This window comes from Ambystoma mexicanum, chromosome 2q (assembly GCF_040938575.1).
Source record: "Ambystoma mexicanum isolate Mex_15411 chromosome 2q, UKY_AmexF1_1, whole genome shotgun sequence".
In the NCBI taxonomy this organism is placed as follows: domain Eukaryota; kingdom Metazoa; phylum Chordata; class Amphibia; order Caudata; family Ambystomatidae; genus Ambystoma; species Ambystoma mexicanum.
This window is the reverse complement of record NC_090924.1, coordinates 746,546,781-746,566,755: the sequence shown is the minus strand read 5'-3', so window position 1 is coordinate 746,566,755 and position 19,975 is coordinate 746,546,781. Positions and strand designations below refer to the sequence as shown.

The 19,975-nt window shown below is 46.8% G+C and overlaps 1 protein-coding gene across 4 annotated transcripts in view; it reads right to left on the bottom strand.

The window, feature by feature from the left end:
* Nucleotides 1-19,975, bottom strand: part of DNAJB6 (DnaJ heat shock protein family (Hsp40) member B6) — a 739,852-nt gene that overhangs the window by 528,182 nt on the left and 191,695 nt on the right. For all 4 annotated transcript variants that reach the window (XM_069647974.1, XM_069647976.1, XM_069647975.1 and 1 more), the window contains exon 5: nucleotides 5,321-5,431. In XM_069647974.1, the coding sequence (XP_069504075.1) occupies nucleotides 5,321-5,431 (111 nt within the window). The remainder of the gene's footprint in view (nucleotides 1-5,320; nucleotides 5,432-19,975) is intronic.

Genomic DNA, 19,975 nt, shown 5'->3' with positions numbered 1-19,975 from the left:
AAGTAGAGGCCGCGCCCCCCCCCCGCTTTCTTCCTGGCCGCCGCGGAGACGATCGAGTCTGGGGTCGGGTGTGCCGGAAGGCACAAGGGGGCCGCGTCCGGGACCCGGTACTTCTTCTCGTACCGATCCCTTCTAGCCGGCGTCATGGATGGGTTCTTGAGGAGGGAGAGGCCCTCATCCCAAATATCATCCAGTAGAGGTGCGGAGAGGACCGTCTTCCTCTTGGCCTCGCGCCGTTGATAAAGGAAACCTTCCTTCTTCTCTTCCGGGCAGAGCTGGAAAAGCTCGGATGCCCTGGCGATCATGGAGTGAAACAATCCAATCTCGTCGGGCGGGGAAGCCCGGGTGGGAGGTGACGACGGTAGATCCTCGTTGTAAACCTCGTCGTCCGTACCCGTCGCGGCCGTGTCAGTCCCCGTATCATCCCCACGAGTCGTGGACGGGGAGGAGGGCTGAACAGGGCGCGATGGTTGAAAAGGAGGTGGAGGATGAATCCTTCTTCTCTTAGGGGGAGGGCTCCCAGAAGGGCCTGGCTCCGGGTCCCCCGTCGGGAGCGGTTCCTCCGCTGGTGGTAACGGCAGTCTCGTCCTTATCTCCGAGCATAAGGACTGTATAGCCAACAAAATGGCCGCCGAGTTGTCTTGCGGCACTGGTTGAGGGGATTCCGACGGGCGGTCAGGGGCCCCGTCGGCACCCTTGACGTTATCGTCATCTCCCACGTCGTGGTCCCTCCCGACAGGCTGGAGGTCTTCCACGCCAACGCCGTGGCTTAAGACTTCGATCAGCTCTTCCTCAGAGGTGGAGGCCGAATCCACGACGACCTCCTGCCCCCCCTTTCTTCTCCGTCGGAGGTTTCACAGGGTCCTGTCGATGGGCATAAAAGAGGACTCCCTCCGCGGTGGCAGGGAGACTGAGCCCCGAGGTCGCCACCACTGGTGTAGCCTTCACAGGCTGAGCCAGGGCCGCCGCGACTGTCTCGATAGAGGCCTTGGCCGGATGGATTGGGCTTTCACCACCTTAGGTGCGCTCACCGCCTTCTCCTTGGGGGGAGGGTCACTGCCTCGCTCTCCCTCCGATGGGGCCTTCGAGCTCGACCAGGGCCTCTCCAGGAGCTTCGCCGGGTGCTCGGCCTTCCTCTTACCCGAACCAGAGCGTTGGCTCGTGGTTGATGGTGCCGGGGAGGGTGCGCCCTGCCTGGCGCCCGTAGAGCCCGACCGTTCGGCGCTCCTGGTGCCAGCGGACTCGCGGTGCTTGGCCTTGTATTGGGCCCCCGTCGCCGGGGCATCCTCAAAAGGTCTTAGAAGACCGCTCGGATTTCTTCTTCTCGCCTGACCGGCTCTTCCCTTCCAGCCAGTTGGCGAGACGTTGATGGCGGTCCTTCATGGTCCGCTCCGACATATTGCCGCAAAACGCACAGTCCTTCTCCACGTGCGTCTTGTCCTCATGTAGGCAGTAAAGACAAAGGGAGTGTTCGTCCTCCTTAAAGACATTCTGAAGCTGGCATCCAGGGCAGACCCTGAACAGCTTTCCGGGCGTCGAGCTTCCCTTCTCCTGTGCCATGTCCGAGATGGGCCTGAGAAACTTCTGGAGTCCTCCAAAAGCGTGGCTCGACGAAATCTTCACCCTTGAGGGGCGTAGACGAATCCGACACGGGTCCCCGTTGATCGGATGAAGAAACAGTGGAGCTTGAGGCTCTTTTGACCGAAAAATCGAAGTTTTTGAGAAAAAAAACGTGAAAAAAATAGCACTAACGCTCGAGAGCAATAGCACGAGGATCCCAACACGTGAACGTGCGGTAAAAATCTGAAGATGGCTGCCAGAGGCGGGGCTTAGGTAGAGGGCAGTCATTGGCTGTGGTCAGTATGACGCAGAGATCAGTGATTGGTTACTACTACGAAAGACAGATCAGAAACGAAACGGATACTGTTTTTTTCTTTACCGAGGATTCCCAGCCTGACGATGGGGAATATTCATGAGCATGTGAATCCATGCCAGACCCCATGCTGGAGAAGGGTGGTCAAATTTCATACGTCGGCGCCCCAGCAAGTCACTCAAATGGGCAACAAGTTAGGAGATGGAGGTTCTACGTGCTATAAAAACTCACTTAATGGCAGGGGCATGGCCAGTTCTGACAGCGATCCAAGGTCCTATAAGGGAGCTTCCACATCTGGCTTTTCAAATGTTTTTGTTTTTTGAAAGTCTGAGGAATTTAGGTCCAAATCAAGACCCTCTGCTTGTCTGAGCCTGGGGGGTTTGCAGAAAAACATAGCCCTTGTTTTGGGAATAAGATGGGGGATACACGTAAAACAACTTGGAGCAGCTTCAGGTTGGCTTTGGTCCCGATGATTCATTACGTCAGGCTGCGATGCAACAAGGGATTTGCGTAAGAATATCATTGATCTAGACATGCCTTCCATCTTTGATGAAACTAATTCGATAAGGGAAAAAAGGTAATGCCGGAGGGGGGCGTGAATGAGGATTGTCTTTTAATTCATTAGACTGTTTTAATGCAATCCCGCATGGCACTAGTGCTATTGTTTTAGTATTTTATTTCTGCTCCCTTTGAGTAATACCCAATTTCGTCTGTCTGATTTGCAAGTTCCTATATATCATTGGTATATAATATAATACAATACTTTACATACCTCTCCCTTCCCTTTTTCCCTCTATTCTCGTGTCTGTATTTTGTCTGTCCCCTCGTCTGTCCCCCTACACCCCTGTAGGTCTTGACAAATTAACCCTACGCCATTCGCAGATCTCGTTGTTGAACCATCCTCATCGATTTCTAACTATGTTAATATCAATATTTAATAATTCACTGGTTATATGAATCATCTAACCTGGATTACATTTTGTTCATTATCTTTCCTAAATGACTTCTTTGTAACAATGCAGATTTAATGTTTCTTCTAATAATTTCAATAAAAACGATTAAACTAAGATAATACGCTCACGTATAGGTAACCACTGTACCTTTTTTCCTTGCTTCTAAGATACTGCACTTATGGATGTTCAAGGCAGCTCTGAGGGCATTGTTTTGAATGATTTGCAATTTGTCCAGGTTGCGCTGCGAAGTTCCAGCAAAGAGGTCATTGCAATAGTCCAGTCTCAACCCTATGAGGTGTCTAGCTATGGAAACGCAGTTTTCAGCTGTGAGGAAAGGTCTACACGTGCTGAAATTAGCTTGGAGGTGTTTGGAGTGAACGCAATTGCATTGACCCATCTTGATAATGAGAGTGTTGAGTCAAGGTATACCCCACCAGGTTTTCCCGTTGTGGCATGTAATGTGATCCAGTCAACGGAGAAGGATTTGTAGGCTGGTTTTAACTTGTAAAGGGTATTAGCCGTCCCAACCACTAGGATTTCCGTTGTATTGTTTAGAAAAGAGCCCGTGGGTGGCCATTCAAGCCTGGATGGTATGATAGACTGCTCATATCAGGATCTGTATGTCGCCCGCATAGTTAGTGTATAAGGCCCCTTTTTAATAAAGGTAGTCAAACCAAGACTTTGTAAATATATTGTAGAGGGTCGGGGGAAATGCAGGAACCCTGCAAGTGACCAGAGCTGGTGGTGCTGCAGCGATAGTTAAGACTCATTGATCTATCAGATAGAAATGAGGGGCTCCAGGCGATGGGCTCTTGGGAAAAATGGGCTGCAGAGGCCAAGTGGTGGCAGAGAATATGGTGATCCACCAAATCGAAAGCTGCTGATAAGTCAAGCAGCAAGGAGGAGGGCAGGTTTACTTTATTTCGTCCAACTGGTTCTTCAGATCCAACAGGGCTGTTTCTGTGCCAAACCCCGGGAGGAAGCCAGATTGGCCCTGGGCACAGATATCCAGCTGCTGAAACTCTCCAAAACACGGAAGGAACACTGGCTTACTAGATCAGGAGACAGATTTAACCAATCTCAGGAGTTGCAAAGCAGGAAGATTAGGGTAATGATTACTACACCAAAATGATACCACTGATTAACCAGACATTTCACCCGACTCCTTCCTTCACTCAATTTTCTTTTTGTATTTAATAAAGCAATTATACCGGATTTCATTTTACTTCTAAGCAATAACAGGTTTAGCAGACAAGGAAACAAGAGTCCATAAAGCTAACGTTTTCTCCAAGATCCACATAATCCCTCTTCTTTTGGCCAGTGTTTGTGGCTTAAAGCCTTATGTATAGGTGGGTAAATTAAAAATCAGACAGAAGCACAGTTCATGATTTTACCTAGATCACAGTTCTAAAAGCCCAGATCTTCTGGTTAAAAATGTGTCGGTTCATCCACAAAAAACACTTTTCTTGTCCATCCTTTCCCATCCTCACCCCCGACATTCAGATTCCCGTTTATTTTTGCTCCTCCCCTTTACCTTTCAAGGGTGGGTGGGGGCAAAGGGGAAAAGAGGAGCATGCAACTGGGGGTATGGATGGAAGGCGGTGTTCTGTATGCTGTTAAGAGGGGGCAGTGGACTTTATGGATGGAGGGCATCAAATAGTCTCTAAGGGGACTAGAGGGGAGGCAAAAACTTGGTAAGGTCGGGATGTTGCAGTGATGAGTATGTAGAGTTACAATGCATCTGTGGGGTGGATGAGTGGACAATATTTTGATGTGCATGTCTGGTTGCTAGAGGGCAGAGATGTGCTTTTGAGGGGAGATTTGGTCAGTCTGTGTGAGAGGTGGTGGGACAGGTTGGCTGCCTGATCGGTATAAGTAATCAAGCCAGATAACCCTTAATCTTCCTTTAAATGATTGTTTACTAACCCCAATTAAGTAAAAATATTTCTCAGTGTTATATGGTATGTGGGACATTTGTTTGGCGATTACTGAGCAGGTTGGAGAGGTGCCTATTTCTCTATCCCTTTCCAGACACGCTTTCTGGCCACAATGCAAAAGGCAAGATCTTTGTGCAAGAAGTTTTCTAGAGCAAGGGAGCTGACCACCAAGGGTCTACATTATTCTGCTACCCCACAGCCGAGCTTACCTTAGGCAACAGGAGAAATTTCACATGCAGTGCTTTCTAGAAACAGGGGAGTTGGAGAGAAGCAACTATGTCACTCTACAGAACTCAGACATGAAGACTGATTTGCCCTACAGTGTTCCGACAGGACTGCTGAAGGTTAGGAGATGATGCATAGGCACAATAAAAAACAAATACATTTCGAGCTATATAAAAACAGACCTCCAACTGCAATCATCAAACATGGCACCCTTCAGCTGGCGCTTACGCGATAATGCAGCAATAGGAAATAGAGAGCTATTATTTCAACACAGAAGAGATTACTTAAATTCACATTCTAACATTTTGCCAGAGGTGCAGAAAAAAACATACCAAAGAAATCAAAAGAAAACGGGTCTCTTCCACCGAAGAATTCCCGGAACACGTCTTCTGGATTACGGAATTGGAATCCAAATTCAAATTGACTATCAAAATGACTTCCACCTGCAAGCAGAAGAATACAAATAGATTTTTACACAACAATTAAAACATTATGAATTCATCATGTCAACAGGTCATTCGTTTCCGATCCATCAACTAAACATCTACATGGAAACAAATTTATATAAAAAAGTTAAACTTTGTGGAATTCAAATTAGAAAAGCATGATTTCAAAATAGCAGTGGAGCAAATGCCCTAACTGCATCCATGCAAGACCTGGCTGCTAGCTTTCTCTAGGTAATAAGCAGGCAGCTTGCATTACCCAATTACTGTGGCAGAGAGCAGTTAGAATCTGCAGGGCTAGGACCTACATTGCTTTGTGCTTTACCAATTGTGCAGGTATCTTTTGATCATGTATCTGCACATAGATGAAGGACGATGGGCAGATTGTCAAATGACTCGTAGTTTCGGACACTTGCAAGGAACAGTAAAGGTACATATATCTCTATAGTGACTGCTCACCACAGGCCATTTTCCTCTCTGTAGATCTTCAAACCCAACCCTACCATCCCAGCAGAATGCTCCTGTCTCACCACAAAGTTAAAGGAAAACTATAGCATCTATTGAGTCTTGACAGACTGCTTCAACTTATTTAGGTCACCATTTGACAGATTGATATTGATATTTTATTTATATCGCGCTTGTACACAAGTGTTTGAGTGCGACAAAGCAAAGGAATGGGGACAGGAGAGAACAAAACAATGATCTTACTAGGCCCAGTGACATTGAGAACGCACAAGTGCATGGGAGACGGAGAGGGGGAAAAGCGCATGGAAGGGGGAGAAGTGGAAAGTGCAGAGCAAAGGAGAAAGATAAATAGTAATAAATAAATAAATAAATAAATAAAGGCGGTGCAGCCAGCAGTGGCAAGTGCTAGGGTTAAGGCAGGAGACAGGGTAGGTCCAATAAGAGCAGGATAAAAAGTGGGGGGAAGGGGGCGACTGTATGGGTACAGATACAGGCCCCAGGGAAAAGGGTGGCCTGGAGGCAGTGCAGCAGGGTGGCAGGGGGAGCCAATACCAGGGCCTGGAGGACAGAGGGTGGCAGGTGCACAGTGCCAAGAGAGAACAGATCAGCAAGAGAGAAAGGGGGGGGGACAAAGGCAGTAGCAAAGACGAAGGTCTCCAAGTTTCAGAGTGGCAGGGAGGCTGTTCCAGAGGGAAGCCCCAGCTGAAGACAGATCTACCCCCAGCACATTTCTTTGAAAGACGACTGTCCCGGAGGGAGTTCGAGGTTTTGAATGTAATCCTTGCATTCACTGGGAGCCAATGAATTGATTTTAGGGCTGTAGAGATACGCTCCCAGGGCTTGAGGCCAAGGACAAGTTTCGCAGTCCTGTTCTGGATAAGTTGCAGAGGGCGGAGAGTAGAGGCAGGTATATTTAGAAAGAGACTTGTACAATAGTCCAACCTAGAGAGAACCATAGCTTGGGACAGTGAGCTTCTGGGGGAAGGGGAGGAAAAGCAGAGCACCTCTGAGGAGGTGCAGCAGGAAGTTTGACTTTTTAGAGACATCAAAGATGTGGGCGAAGAAGCAAAGTGTGGAGTCAAAGATGGCCCTGAGGTTCTGAGCCTTGCAGGTGGGGGCTGGAGGTGGGCCAAGGGAGGCTGGCCAGAGAGTGAGGGGGGAAAGGATGGTTAAGGTGTGCCAATAAGGAGGATCTCAGTCTTGCTGGCATTCAGAAAAAGATCTTTGGTGACACACCAATCACGAATGGCAGTTAAGCAATCAGAGAAGGAGAGAAGGTGGCCGAGGGCAGCCTGAAAATGAGTTTAGTGTCGTCAGCGTAGCACTGGAAATTTGAGCAGAAAAAGGCAATGCATTGGCCCAGTGGGTGAGAGTTGCCAGGATTTGTTTGAAGAACCAGGGTGAGAGGTTCGACCCCTGGGGAACACAACAGGTAGAGAGGGAGATAGATGATAGGAAGGACCCAAGTTGGACCTGGGAGGGTCTATCAGAGAGCAAAGAGGTCAGCCAGGCCAGGGCCTGATCAGTGATACCCATGTTATCACAGAGACAGTTGAGCCGGATGGTATGGTTGACTGTCCAAGGCAGAAGAGAGCTCGAGTTGGATGAGGACAGAGGGAATGTTAGTCATGGTTGGAGAGCAGATCTTCACGGATGTTCAGAAGAGCAGTTTCCGTGCTTCTGGCAGCTCTGAAGCCAGACTGGTGGTCATGGAGACAGCCAACAGAATCGGAATGAAGGTTACACTGAGAGATGGCCAGCTTTTCCAGGAGTTTGCCCAGAAAGGGAGTAATGGAAATTGGGTGATAGTTAGCCGGGCATGAAGGATCAGCTGAGGAATTCTTAAGAGGATGCACAAGGGAGTGCTTCAGGGGGGAGGGGAAGGATCCTGATGCAAAGGAGAGGTTGCAAAAATCGGCAAGGGCCGGAGCGAGGGTATCAATGTGGTCCTTGATGGTTTTAGAGGAACAGGGATGAACCCGTTTTAATGAGGCTTTCTTAGATCGGACTTGTCAAGCGACCTCATCAGGGGGAAAAGAGGAAAGGAAGAGAAAGAGGGTGGGGGGTGGCTGAAGGAGGGTCAGCATACACAGACGTAGAGTGGAGAGGAGGGGAGGGGTAGGAAAGGAGAGGGTGATAGGATGTCCTGTTTTTTTTTTTTTTTAGATAAAGTGAGAGGCAAGGGCACTGTGAAGAGCCTGGGAGGCAACAGGAGGGGTAGCGTCTGCAGCAGAATTGGCCAGCTCGGCCGAGTTGTTACATGCCACAGACACTGGCTTGAATGTGGACCCTGTTCTTAGTGAAGACAGAGTCGGTATTGCCTTTGGAACAGGTGACAGGCCAGTTTTTCAAAGGATGAACAAGAAGCCCTCCATTTCCTCTCAGCTGCCCTACACTTATGTTTAAGTGTAGCTAGGTAGGAGTTGCACTTGGCTTTGGACTTCAAGCAGATAGTCATGACAGGGGCAAGAGCATCAAGAGGCAAGAGTCCACTCAAGAAAGATCAGGGCTCCCCCCCCCGCCCCCATCCCCAACCGTACTGGGAGGATATGGGTGCAGAGAGGATTTTGTAGCAATCAGGGAGGAGATATGATATGGCATTTATAACACGCCTATACACAAGAGTGTCAAAGCTGGTGACAGAGCTGGCTGTGAATCAAGTCTCAGTTCGGCCAAGGACAGCAAAGTCTAGTTCTTCGAGGAGGGGGCAGATGTCGGAGGAGTTTGACAGCAAAATGTGAGTTGAGAGTGGCAAGATGAAGAAGGTTGCCAGCCTTAAAGACCTTCCGGGGAGGGGTACAGATCAGAGGTACGCCCTGCAGAGGAGAAAGGGCCCTAGTAGGGGCTGAGGAGGAGGAGGAGAGGGAGAGAGGGCAAGGTAGCCATGGGGGAGCAGAGGGGACAGCAGGAGATGAGGAAATTGAGGAGAGGGAAGCGCCTATCAAAGAGGAGATTGGCCTGACGGCCTTGGAGCATGACAGTGCCATTAAGGTACACATTAATGATGACTTTAGAGGAGTCGAAGGAAGGCATGAGAACTTCCCAGCGAGAGCCACTATTAACGGGAGAGAGAGCACAGATATCATATGAACAGTCCATTTGTCTGTCGAAGTAACGACAAAGGATGTGGGTTAGGGTCTGTCTGGAGGAAGCATTGGAGTAGTTGTCTGCGATAGGAAGACCAGGGTTAAAGGCCAAAGATATCCTTTTTGAGCTTCTTCCTACCAGACTTGGTGACGGGAAGCATAGTCAATGGAGAATCAGTTGGAAAATGTAAAGATGAAGTCATACACTGGGTGAGTTGAGTAGTAGCTTTAATGTAGCCAACCTGAGCCCAGCAGGACTCCGCCATTACATCTGCATCGCCTCTCAACTGCTAACTGTGGAATGAAGAACGCTAACCACGTAAGTAAACAGAGTTCAGCAGGCGTGGAATCCTACAGCAGTAGGATTCCACACAGCTTCATAACACATTACAACACTTATCCCCCCCATCACACATCACTCATCACTATGCACCCAGACTCTAGAACAGCAAAAGAAGGAAGGAAAAGGAGAGAGCGAGATGGGCAACCTGTACGGGGAGGAGGAATGGACCACCTACTGTACAATGGCTCCCAAAACAATCATTACATTTAGAAGGTCATTTTCTCGCTCAGATGGGATGACTGCTGACACTGACCAGGGTAGTGAGGCAAATTCTGTACTTTCACCAGCACCACCACAAACAGCGGTACCCTCAACCAAAACAGAATCTGCACCAACATGACAGCTTAACGGCACGCCAACATCCGCAGAAGGACAATCTCGGAATCAGAATCCCTGGAAGGAAAATCAGGAGCCACTTCGGAGTGACCCACGCTACTACTGGCTTCCATGACTTACTCCCCACAAGGGAACCTTGAGCCCTTTCCACAACCACCACTCGCCTCATGCTCCACCTGGACCCATCATCAAGCTTCACATATCCTCGCCCAGTCTTCATCACCACCCGAGGTTGCATATACTTCCTACAACCCTTGGGCACAAACCTCGGATTCCCGATTTGGACGCGGTTCCCAACCCTCACCGACAGGGGCCTCCTACCCACCAGCTGTTTCTGCATGAATAATTCTTGTTTGTGACGCACCCGATTCAAAACCTCACGCAAGTCAACCTGTGCATGGGTACCACCACCCAGAGCCGGCACACTCAGTTTTGAACCAGGTTTCCTTCCCTGCATCAACTCATACGGGGAATGACCCGTAAGTGCTGAAGGAGTATATCTATATGCCTTCAGAGCCTCAGAAACCACATCCTTCCACGGGAGGCCATTGGCCAGTGGCAGCTGTATGGCCTCCTTTACGAACAGATTCATACGCTCCATCAGACCATTAGCCTCTGGATTATACACTGAGACCTTATGGTGGCAGATCCCCAGGCTCATCAAAAACTCCTGCATATAATCAGGCACGAATTGTACCCCGTTATCCGTAACAATTCCGGCTGGTACCCCTTCCCTGTCAAAAACCATAGTAAGAAACTACACAACCTTCTCAGCCATCACAGTGGACAATGCCGTGGCCTCCACCCACCTGAATGAGTAATCAACCATGACCACTATAAAGCTGAGACCACCTCCCAAAGTGTCCATAGGGCCCATTATGTCAACAGCCACTTTCGACCACACATCCTCCGGGACATCAACAGGATACACGGGCTGGGGATACGGAGCCTTACTCTCGGCACTCGCAGAACACGCAGTAGAGTCCCTAACCACATCTACGTCACCATCCATCCTAGGCCACCAATACAACTCTCTTAGCCTCCTCTTTGTCATGGACCTTCCCAAATGACCCTCGTGGGCCAATGCCACTAGCTTCCCTTTAAACAACTCCGGTGGAACCAACCTCTGGCCCGTGGCAATACCCCAGGGCCTCTCTGGCAACTCATGCCAAACGTGACCGTAGAGTCTGGACAAACCTTCACTCAAATTCCCACTTTTGAGAGCAGAATTGATCTCGATCAACATGGGATCACAGGAACACTCCTTGCTTCACACCTGCTCACCCACAGCAGGAACAACACTCGCTACCAAAGTACACTCATCCCCGTCCACCTTGTGCACCTCATCAACGCTACCAGCAAAGTAAAACCGCGACAGGATTCTTTACCCCGGGAAAATATTCAATCCTGAAATTGAACTCGCTCATGTCCGCCATCCACCTCATGATTGTGGAAGAGGCATGCGATAACCCCTTTGTAGTCAGAACATGCACCAAAGGCTTATGGTCTGTGCGACGGGTGTATTCCACTCAAATAAAAAGGTTCTAAAGTGTCTCGATGACCATACAGCGGCCAGAGCCTCACTTTCTATGACCGCGTACCTTTGTTCCGCATCTTTCAGTACCCTGGAGGCAAAAGCAACAGGGCGGAACTCGCCACCGTCCTTTTGTTCCAAAACAGCACCGATCCCATATTCGCTGGCATCAACCATCAAAACACTTTTCCTGCAGGGGGAGAATGAACCTAGGGAAGGTGCTTGATCAACCTTCAAATTTTCAAACTCCATTTGACACTCGCCTGACCACTCAAAGTGAATGCCCTTCCTAAGCAGAGCTCTCAATAGGAAGAAACAAAACGGCTATAATATTCGACGAGACCCATAAACGACCTGAGTTGCTCTTTGTTCTACACAGATGGGCATCCTTCAACACCTTGACTAAGTCCTCCTTAGGATGGATCCCCTTGACATCCAACGTATGACCAAGATAAGTTACACTGGATACACCTACCTTGCACTTGCTTAACTTGACTGTGAGGCCACTGCATCTCAGCACTTCCATCACCTGCAACACATGTTCGGCGCAACACTTGCCCCAGACCAATATGTCATCCTGAAAGCACTCTACCCCTTGGATGTCGCAAACAGTTTCCGCATGATTCTTTGAAACATTGCAGACGCGGGGGCAAGCACCGAACGGGGTCACGAACGAGGTTAATGGGCGAGACTCAACATGAAGGTCTATCTGATGGTAAGCGGATGAAAGATCAAAAGCGGAGAAACAAGAAGCCCCTGCCACCAATGTGAGAATCTCGTTTATATTAAGTAATGGATGCCCATCTACCCAGATGCAAGAGTTCAAGTCCCTAAGATCCATGCACATCCTCATACTACCATCAGCTTTATGTGCCACCATCACTGGCGCCAACCATTCGGAACTCTCCACCTCCTCGATAACACCGGCTTCCATGAGCTTGGCCAGTTCAGTCTTTAGCCCATCCCGAGCCAATAGGGGAACTCTCCTGACTCTATGAACACAGGGTATGGCCCCTCTCTTCAGAATTATCTGGAGAGAAACCCCTTAATTTACCCAGCGCAGAAGTAAAAACAGTGGGGAATTTCCTTTCAAGGTCTTCTGCAGTCAACTACCTGACCACGCCAGTGCTCCTGTTGTCTTCACTCACACTCAATACCTCTCCAGCACCCTATTGTAAGAGATAGTATGTGCTGGGTCTAGAAAGTTACAAATATAAGTAAAGTCAATTTCACTTTATTGCTCTGGGAAACAGTTTATCCCAGAGAAGGTATTTAAACCTTTGTGAAAATAGAAGACTTCTGTGTGACACAATATAAAAGATGATGCCTATGGAGTTGTCAGGCTCCATAATCAAAAGAAACAAAGTACAGAAATCACATTAAAATACATAAAGAGTGGGGAAAAAAGGGTCACATTCTCTCCAGGTTAAAAAATAAAGTCCTCAAAATCCAGCAAAGTTGCTGGGGGTCTCTAAGGTGGAGGGAATTTGCACATTTCTGAGAATTCTCCCTAACAAAGGGAGGTCTTGAGGTGCTTCTGGAACCAGAGAGCGAGGGTATCCGCCATTCCAGGCGACCGACCTGCCCGCCGTGTTGAATCCTATGGGCCATTAGTTTATGTGTGTCTCCGCCGAACATTATTATCTTGATCTCCCTCGATTGGTGCATTTGTGGCACAAGGGGTTCCAAATGTAATGCATATAGGAGGGGAGGGGGGGAAAGAGGGCAGCCCTGTTTTGTACCCCTCTGAAGAGGGACCGGGAGGGATAAGTGGCCATTTACTCACAATAGGGCTGTGGGGTTGGCGTAATTGGCTTGTTTCATAGCAATACATTTAGGACCGAAACTCATTACTTACCGAAGGCAGCAAATAAGTTAAATGGGTCAGTAGGTTTGGGGGCTAAAGTGGTCAGAATTTTTTTTATAGAAGGAGGCGGGGTACCCATCCGGGGCTGGAGATTTTTTTGTTGGTGGGTGTCATTTTTAAGACTCTACAATAGTGCCTTTTAAAAGTTCTTTGACAACCTCTTGGCAATAAGTGTCTATTGTTGCTTGATTGCCCTATGGGCTCCCTTTTAACTTTCTGTAGCTAACCTTGTGAGAACCAGAGTTCCCAAGGGCAGAAAGGATCATTGGATCCCCTTTGACATTATTAAGTGAGACCAGCACCCCTCACCTTATGTGGAGTGCTGGGGAGATATTGAGTAGCCCAGTTCCCATTTTAAATGTAACATTTAGTTAACAAGGACAAACTTATCTTTAAGGGCTGGTGGCAGTGAACCTTTTAATAAATCAGTGCACCTTTACCACGGGCTATTTGCACAGCCTGGATAAAGGCACCCATGGGTGCCCATTTTACCCAAATGAGCTAGTTTATTTCCACCATTTTAGTGTTCCATGTCCTTTGCTCTTCCTGTTCCTACCCCTGACCTCCAGGGTGGGATCCCGACCGAGGCTCCAGAGTGTCTGTGAAGGGAGGACGCGAGGGATGAGTGCAAAACTCTGCAGTCCTTTGTCTTCCAGCCAGAGTGTGAGAATTCAGTTCAAACTGGGAGACTGGTTGTCCTGAAACTTGACTTGATTCACATTTCTGGACTTCCAGAAATGTGCATCAAGTCTGAAAAGTCCCCTCGCCATAGTGCTGGGCCTTGCAAACGAGAATCTGACAAGAGATATTTGGCTTATTCTGTGCTCCTGAAATAGGTGCCAAATCCACAGCGCTGCATCCAGCCGCGATGAAAACCTTGCCAAGAGCCTTCCCCAGGATCATTGCTGCAAAAGTCCTTCCAGTGTCCTGTCTTCTGGAAGAAGCATTCAACAACCAGATTTTGCCTGCAGATCCTGAAGGCCTACGGCTGGAAAATCATCTATGCTGAGGTACTGTGCTGGTTTGGGCATTTTCTTCCCTTCAGTCTTTTGGGATTCCAGTGTATCCTTGGGGTGCTACTGTGATTGGGAGGTATCTCGTCCAGTTCACCCGGACCCACAACTGGAATCCTCCAAGGATGTCTTCTCTGAAGTCCCTGGACCCTAACTAACTTTCAAAGTGAACTACTTGTTTGTTCAGTCTTCCACAGGAACTCTGACTTTTCCTGCAACTAAGCATCATCTCACCCTGCTTACAGCTGGCTACTAGACCACTAGGGTCCCTCTTCTGCCTCCGAGAGAACTCATGTACTAGAATTGGGAAGGGCTAGATAATTTAAAGGGTCTGCCTTGAAAAGTAGAACAAGTGTTGAAGTGTACTCGTCCAAGTTTAAAGGCTCAGGATTGAATAGTTAGAAAAAGTTATTACTTACCTTAGATATGTTCTGTGTTGGGTAGAATTGTCAATTCTGTTCTATTTCCTTTCAACCTTAGAGACCCCCAGCTTTTTTGGTTGACTTTAGGACTTTTTAATTTTAACCCTGGAGCGAGTGAGACTTTCACTCATGTGTTGTCACCTGATTTGGATTATGGGTTTTCACTGTTTTTGGAGTCTGACAAACTTCATAGGAATCTACTTTTTGTATGGTGACACACAGCACCTTCAGTGCAGTGTCAGAAATCCTTTAGATTTCTCATAAGGTTTAACTACCTTTTCTCGTGTGATAATAGTAAAGTGAAATTGACTTTACTTACCTTTTCTCTTTCTAGGTCCAACACACATCTTATGTGGAGTGCTGAGGGTTGCCTAGTAGCCCCTTATCCTACATTCTCATGTAACATGTTTATGTTACCCTGCCTACTTTAAATGGCTGGTGGAAGTGGTGCAATGTTCCTACCATTGTGCTTTTCTACCCCCAGGCTGAATCCTCAGCTGCAGTACAACACCCATGGGTGACCATTAGTCAAAATGGCCCTGGTCTTTTTTTGTCGCCATTTTCTGTTTGAGGTGTTTCTTGGGGTTTACTCTGTGCATTGAGCCAGATTTGAACCCTTTGTTCATTTTGCCTTTGGCGGGCTTCAGTCTGAAGCCCGCCTCCAACTCCAGTTTGTCTGGAAAGGCAGGATTTGATGGAGGTTCCCAAAACTCCCCTGTTCTTTTTCTCTAGGAGTGCCTAGATGCAACCAGTCCCGATTGGCTGGCTGGCCTTTCAAGACAGCCACCCTGCTGTGTGATTGACAGCCTAGGCTGTGCATTAATGTAAGAAACCTGCTTAAAAAAGCAAGGGTTTTGGGACAAGAGGCAGAGTCAACCACTGGAAGAAATACCCGACGAAGAAACTGAACGAAGCTTGTTGCATCCTCCTGGACCTTTGAATTGCCCAGTGAAGCCCTGCTGATGTGCTGAAACTTCTTTTTCAATTCGACAGAGAAGCTGCAGAAGGGACAACTTCTTCTCTTGGGTTAGTGGGGCCAACTAACCCCGAGACAGACTCCACTAGACTATCTTCCATGACTAGCTGTACTTCTTCGCTGCTTCAAGAACAGAGTGCCAGGGGTCGAGAAATACGTAGTCTAGAGCAACGTCTGACATCTGTCCAGAAGCTTCAGGAGTCTCCCAAAGAGTTTCCCAAGGACACTCCAGAAGCAGGATGACCAGAGCTTGAGTCCCCTCACCAGAGTGCAGGACCCAAGGAGTGAAAGAAGGCCAACCAGTATCCGAGATCTGCGACGGTGCTATTGGCTAAGCGGTGAAACTGAAGTGCAGCTGAACCGAAAAGAGCCCGTAGCTGCCGACGACCTCCCAACGACCGCTGCATGAGCCCTGCAGACGTCCTCCCTCTTGTCCCCCACGACTGAGGCTCAGGAATACTGCGTCTGCACCACTAACAGGACAGAATCCAGCTGGACCACTCTTCTTCAAACCAGAGGTACTGTTTAGACTTGGGTACTTACCTCATTGTCTTTTAGCTGTGCCTTTCTCAGTTGGGAATTGCAGTGGCTTACTTTTAGAGTTGATTCCAACTCTCCTTTCACAGGCTTAACAGCTTGTGATCCTACAAGTGATTTTCGAACTCTTAACTTTGTGCAAGACTTTGATTCTAAGAAGTGTCTCGGCTCCATAGACTGTTGCAAATTGACTTTGGCTGTGCTGTCTCCCTGCAGACTTTCCTAGCCCATTGATTTGATATGGTTTGTCGATCATATAGGGTAACTTGTTTTAGACTTATTGCTGGGAAAGGCTAGTCTATATTTCATTGGAAGATTTAAGTGCATATACTGAGAACCTGCTTAACCTTTTCCTTCCTTAAACCTTTCCTTTCTGCAACCTCAGGATCTATATAAATGCCATTACTGTCCCTGTGATTGCACAATTCCTACACCCTGAGATGACTTCAAAGAAGCATATCCAAAGATTATCCAGTGACTTGTTTTGATTCTGAAAAGTATTTTTAAAGTACATTACATGAATTGGCTTTTTAAAGAAAGCTTATTTAAAAATTGATGTTAATTATATTAATTATTTAGAACTGAAACCTTGAGTTTAAGTATTACTTGGCTACATGTAATTTATGGATTTCATTGCTACAGCTCTAGAGCTCACATTAACTCCTCTTGAGATAGGCCTGGCTGCTCAGACACACTACCAACTTGTGTAGTACAGACTTATACCAAAAGGTGGGTTACCTAATACCAAGCAGGTAAGTGTTGTCTAGTCTCACACTGACTATATCATCTCTAATCTAACATTCTGAAAACTAAATATAGGATTTACTTAACTTGAATAAGCTGTTCTTAAATAAATATTCTCAAAGTCTTACTTTCCTTAGAAACGTTCACCATTCTAATGTGTGTCTAAAGTAGGTAAAAGGTTAACTTACTCACCTGTGAATTGGGTTCCCCTCTTCCCAAATGTAAAGTTGGTTTCACTTTATTATTTGTGTTAGGGTAATTGTAGGAGTGTCCCCAATTGGATCATACTTACCTTTCAGGTTGCTGGTAGCCCCTTACAAAAAAGTGTATATATAGGTTTTACTTACCTTGTGTATAACTGTGTTATTATAAAATAAATTTGAGTTATTGCTTCCCTTAGTCTGAACTGAAAAGCAACTGTAATTGAATATTACACCCAAAAGGTCCAACTCTGAATAACTTATCCCGAATCACAGTTATAGGTGTTTCGCTGTTCCTGAAATAAGTGTTCCACTATTCTGAAAAGTATATTGTCCAGTTGACTTACTATGTGATTTCTTAATGAGCATCACAGAACAACTGATAGGGTCTACTACCCTGGTTCTACTACCCTGGTATTACTGAAAGCAATCTAAAAGTAAACATTAGTTTTGACTTACGTAGAACTACTGTTAGGTTTTCCAAATTACGTTATGCGCTTTGGTCTGTATACCTTCAAGCATAGTGTCGTGTATTTCTATAACAAGTTTATATGATCTGTGATGGTACTTATTTTCCCCCCCAATATCTATCTGGGCTTACTTGTATTTAAATAAGCCATTTTTCTACAGTGTTTCTTTGGACCATTTGTATTACAATTTATTGATACTGATTCAACAGCCCCCTTTCACTCATCAGATAAGCCTGGCTGCTCTGGCTAGGATACCCTGAACGCCGGTGGTACAGCCTTATACTAAGAGCGAAGTCTTGTACTGCCACAGTTGAATGGGTTTTACTAAACCCTTAGTCGGACTTCAGAAAAAAAATGTCCCAACACTCACCACTCTGCTGCTCTGCACGGATCGAGAAAAGAACCTCCAAACATCACAACCCAACAGCGTGTCAAGCCGCAGCGCTAGCAAAGCAACAGCAAGAGGCCGCCTCCATTACGTTTTTTGGCACCATACACTTAATTACAAGTCTGGTTGTATTTTTCTATCCTATATGAGCCTCTGCCCCATGACTTTTGGCAGCATGTTTTATCATTTCAACCTAAGATTTTGCAGGGCCATTGCTTTGGCTACCAGTCCCTTCATTAACCAAAATCTTGTTTTGTTGCCATAATCACTTTCCTGCTAGCCTCTTAAAGGATCTGTGGCTCTGATTGTTTAACTTATTTTCATATATTTGAAAACTCCACTTTGCGACACTTCAGTCTGTTTCTTCATGCCATGGGTTTGCTCACATATTTTGAGTGTCAAGGTCCATGTGGTGGTCCTTACCAAATGGGCATCTATAATCCCGCCTTCCTTTTGGAGTAATAATGGACTTTCTAGGAGCTCAGCCGCAGCTCCACTGTCATTTCTGCTTCAGGTTGCTCCACCTCAGAATTACTCTGACTGTACCAAGGTGTGTGACCTACCAGACTCAATTGCTCAGGCTGCCCTGTGCCTTTCCTTTCAAATCTATAGCCTAGTTTTTAAATGTTTTAAACAAGCCTAGAACATGTTTCTCTTCAGTTGTGTTAAACTACCCACATAAACCTGTGGTTACAAAATGGACAGAGCTTAAATGGAGTTACGTTCATTTTGAGACGAGTGCAACTAAGTCTCTTCACGTTTTGTCCACTAAATATACAAGAGTTGAAGTGGAAAAAGCAGTGTGCCTTTCTGCCACAGCAATCGCTGAAAGAAAACAAAAGCACTGCATTGAAGTTTGAGGGTGTACATCTGGTATCTGGCCTGCCACTCGAGGAGTATTCTTGCAGCTTGTATCGGTTTTAGTGACATTCTGTATATAGTCCATTTTAGTAACTGTCGTAAAGTATTACACGTTTTTTACCAAACTTAAAGTTAGGCATAAACTGTTATGTTTCTGTAATGGGATCCATCATGGATGGTTACATTACCCCCACAGCGCTCCTTCCAGTCGACACACAATGCAGATTGTTTCACACAGGTGCGTCTGCGTATTTACATAGAAGCCTTATGCCTATGAATGGTTACCAGTTATTCTACTTGCAACGGAATAACCTCAAGTTGGCTCAATTTAGATTTCTTCACTACAGACATGTAAACTATATTCTGAAACCTGTAACAAGTGCATGCAGTACAAATCTCAGATATGGACACTATTACCTGAACTCCACTATGCCCAGATGGACATTCATTCCATCCTTTCTTTACTTCCTTTCCTCTCCCCAGCTTCCTCCACCCAGCCAGCATCCATATTAAAAGTCCATACTCAAATACCAAAACAACTATATCTTGACCACTTGGACCTTCACCTGAACTTTTCTTCACTTTCGCCACCTCCCCTTTCTTTTAGAGAGAGATCCTCCTGTCTCCCCCACCAGCTCCCACCTCTAAGCCCTACACCCCATCACACCCTCCACATTGCCCAGATCATTGCACCCCCCTCAAAGCACCCCTTTCAGTCTGCATTGGCTGTCTCTGTTCAAGCTTGTAACAGAATGCATGATCACTCACCCCTCACTAATTGCAGGATGCTTCAATTACTCATCTCTAGTTTGCCGAACGATCAACCACCACCTTATTAGGCAGTGGTTGAGCAAGCACCCTTTACATTAATGCTGACTCATTTCACCAAGCACCACCTACAGCCTCTCTGGACCTTCACACCAGTTTCAGACAGAGGAACTTGTCATTGACTCAGTCTTTACACATTTGGGTGCAGTGCAGTATATTGCTTGCTCAAACAGGTTATGTTGCAGAATTTTAGTTCCACTGACAATTGGGGGAAAGACACCCCATTACATTGGTATGCATGCCATGCAGCCACTGGCACACTATCTGAAGAACAGAGCAAGGGCGCCTTTCTCTTGCAGCTATTAGATAATGGTGTGGATGCCATCTCGGAGTAATTTTCCTTTAAGTGAAGCATGAAAAAAAAATCAATGTTTTGGGGGCGAATTAGGGCTTGCGTGGATTGGAGCAATACTATTTCAATCATTGCTCACTATTCCACTTTATTTTGAAGAAGCTCAACCAGGGCGAAATACG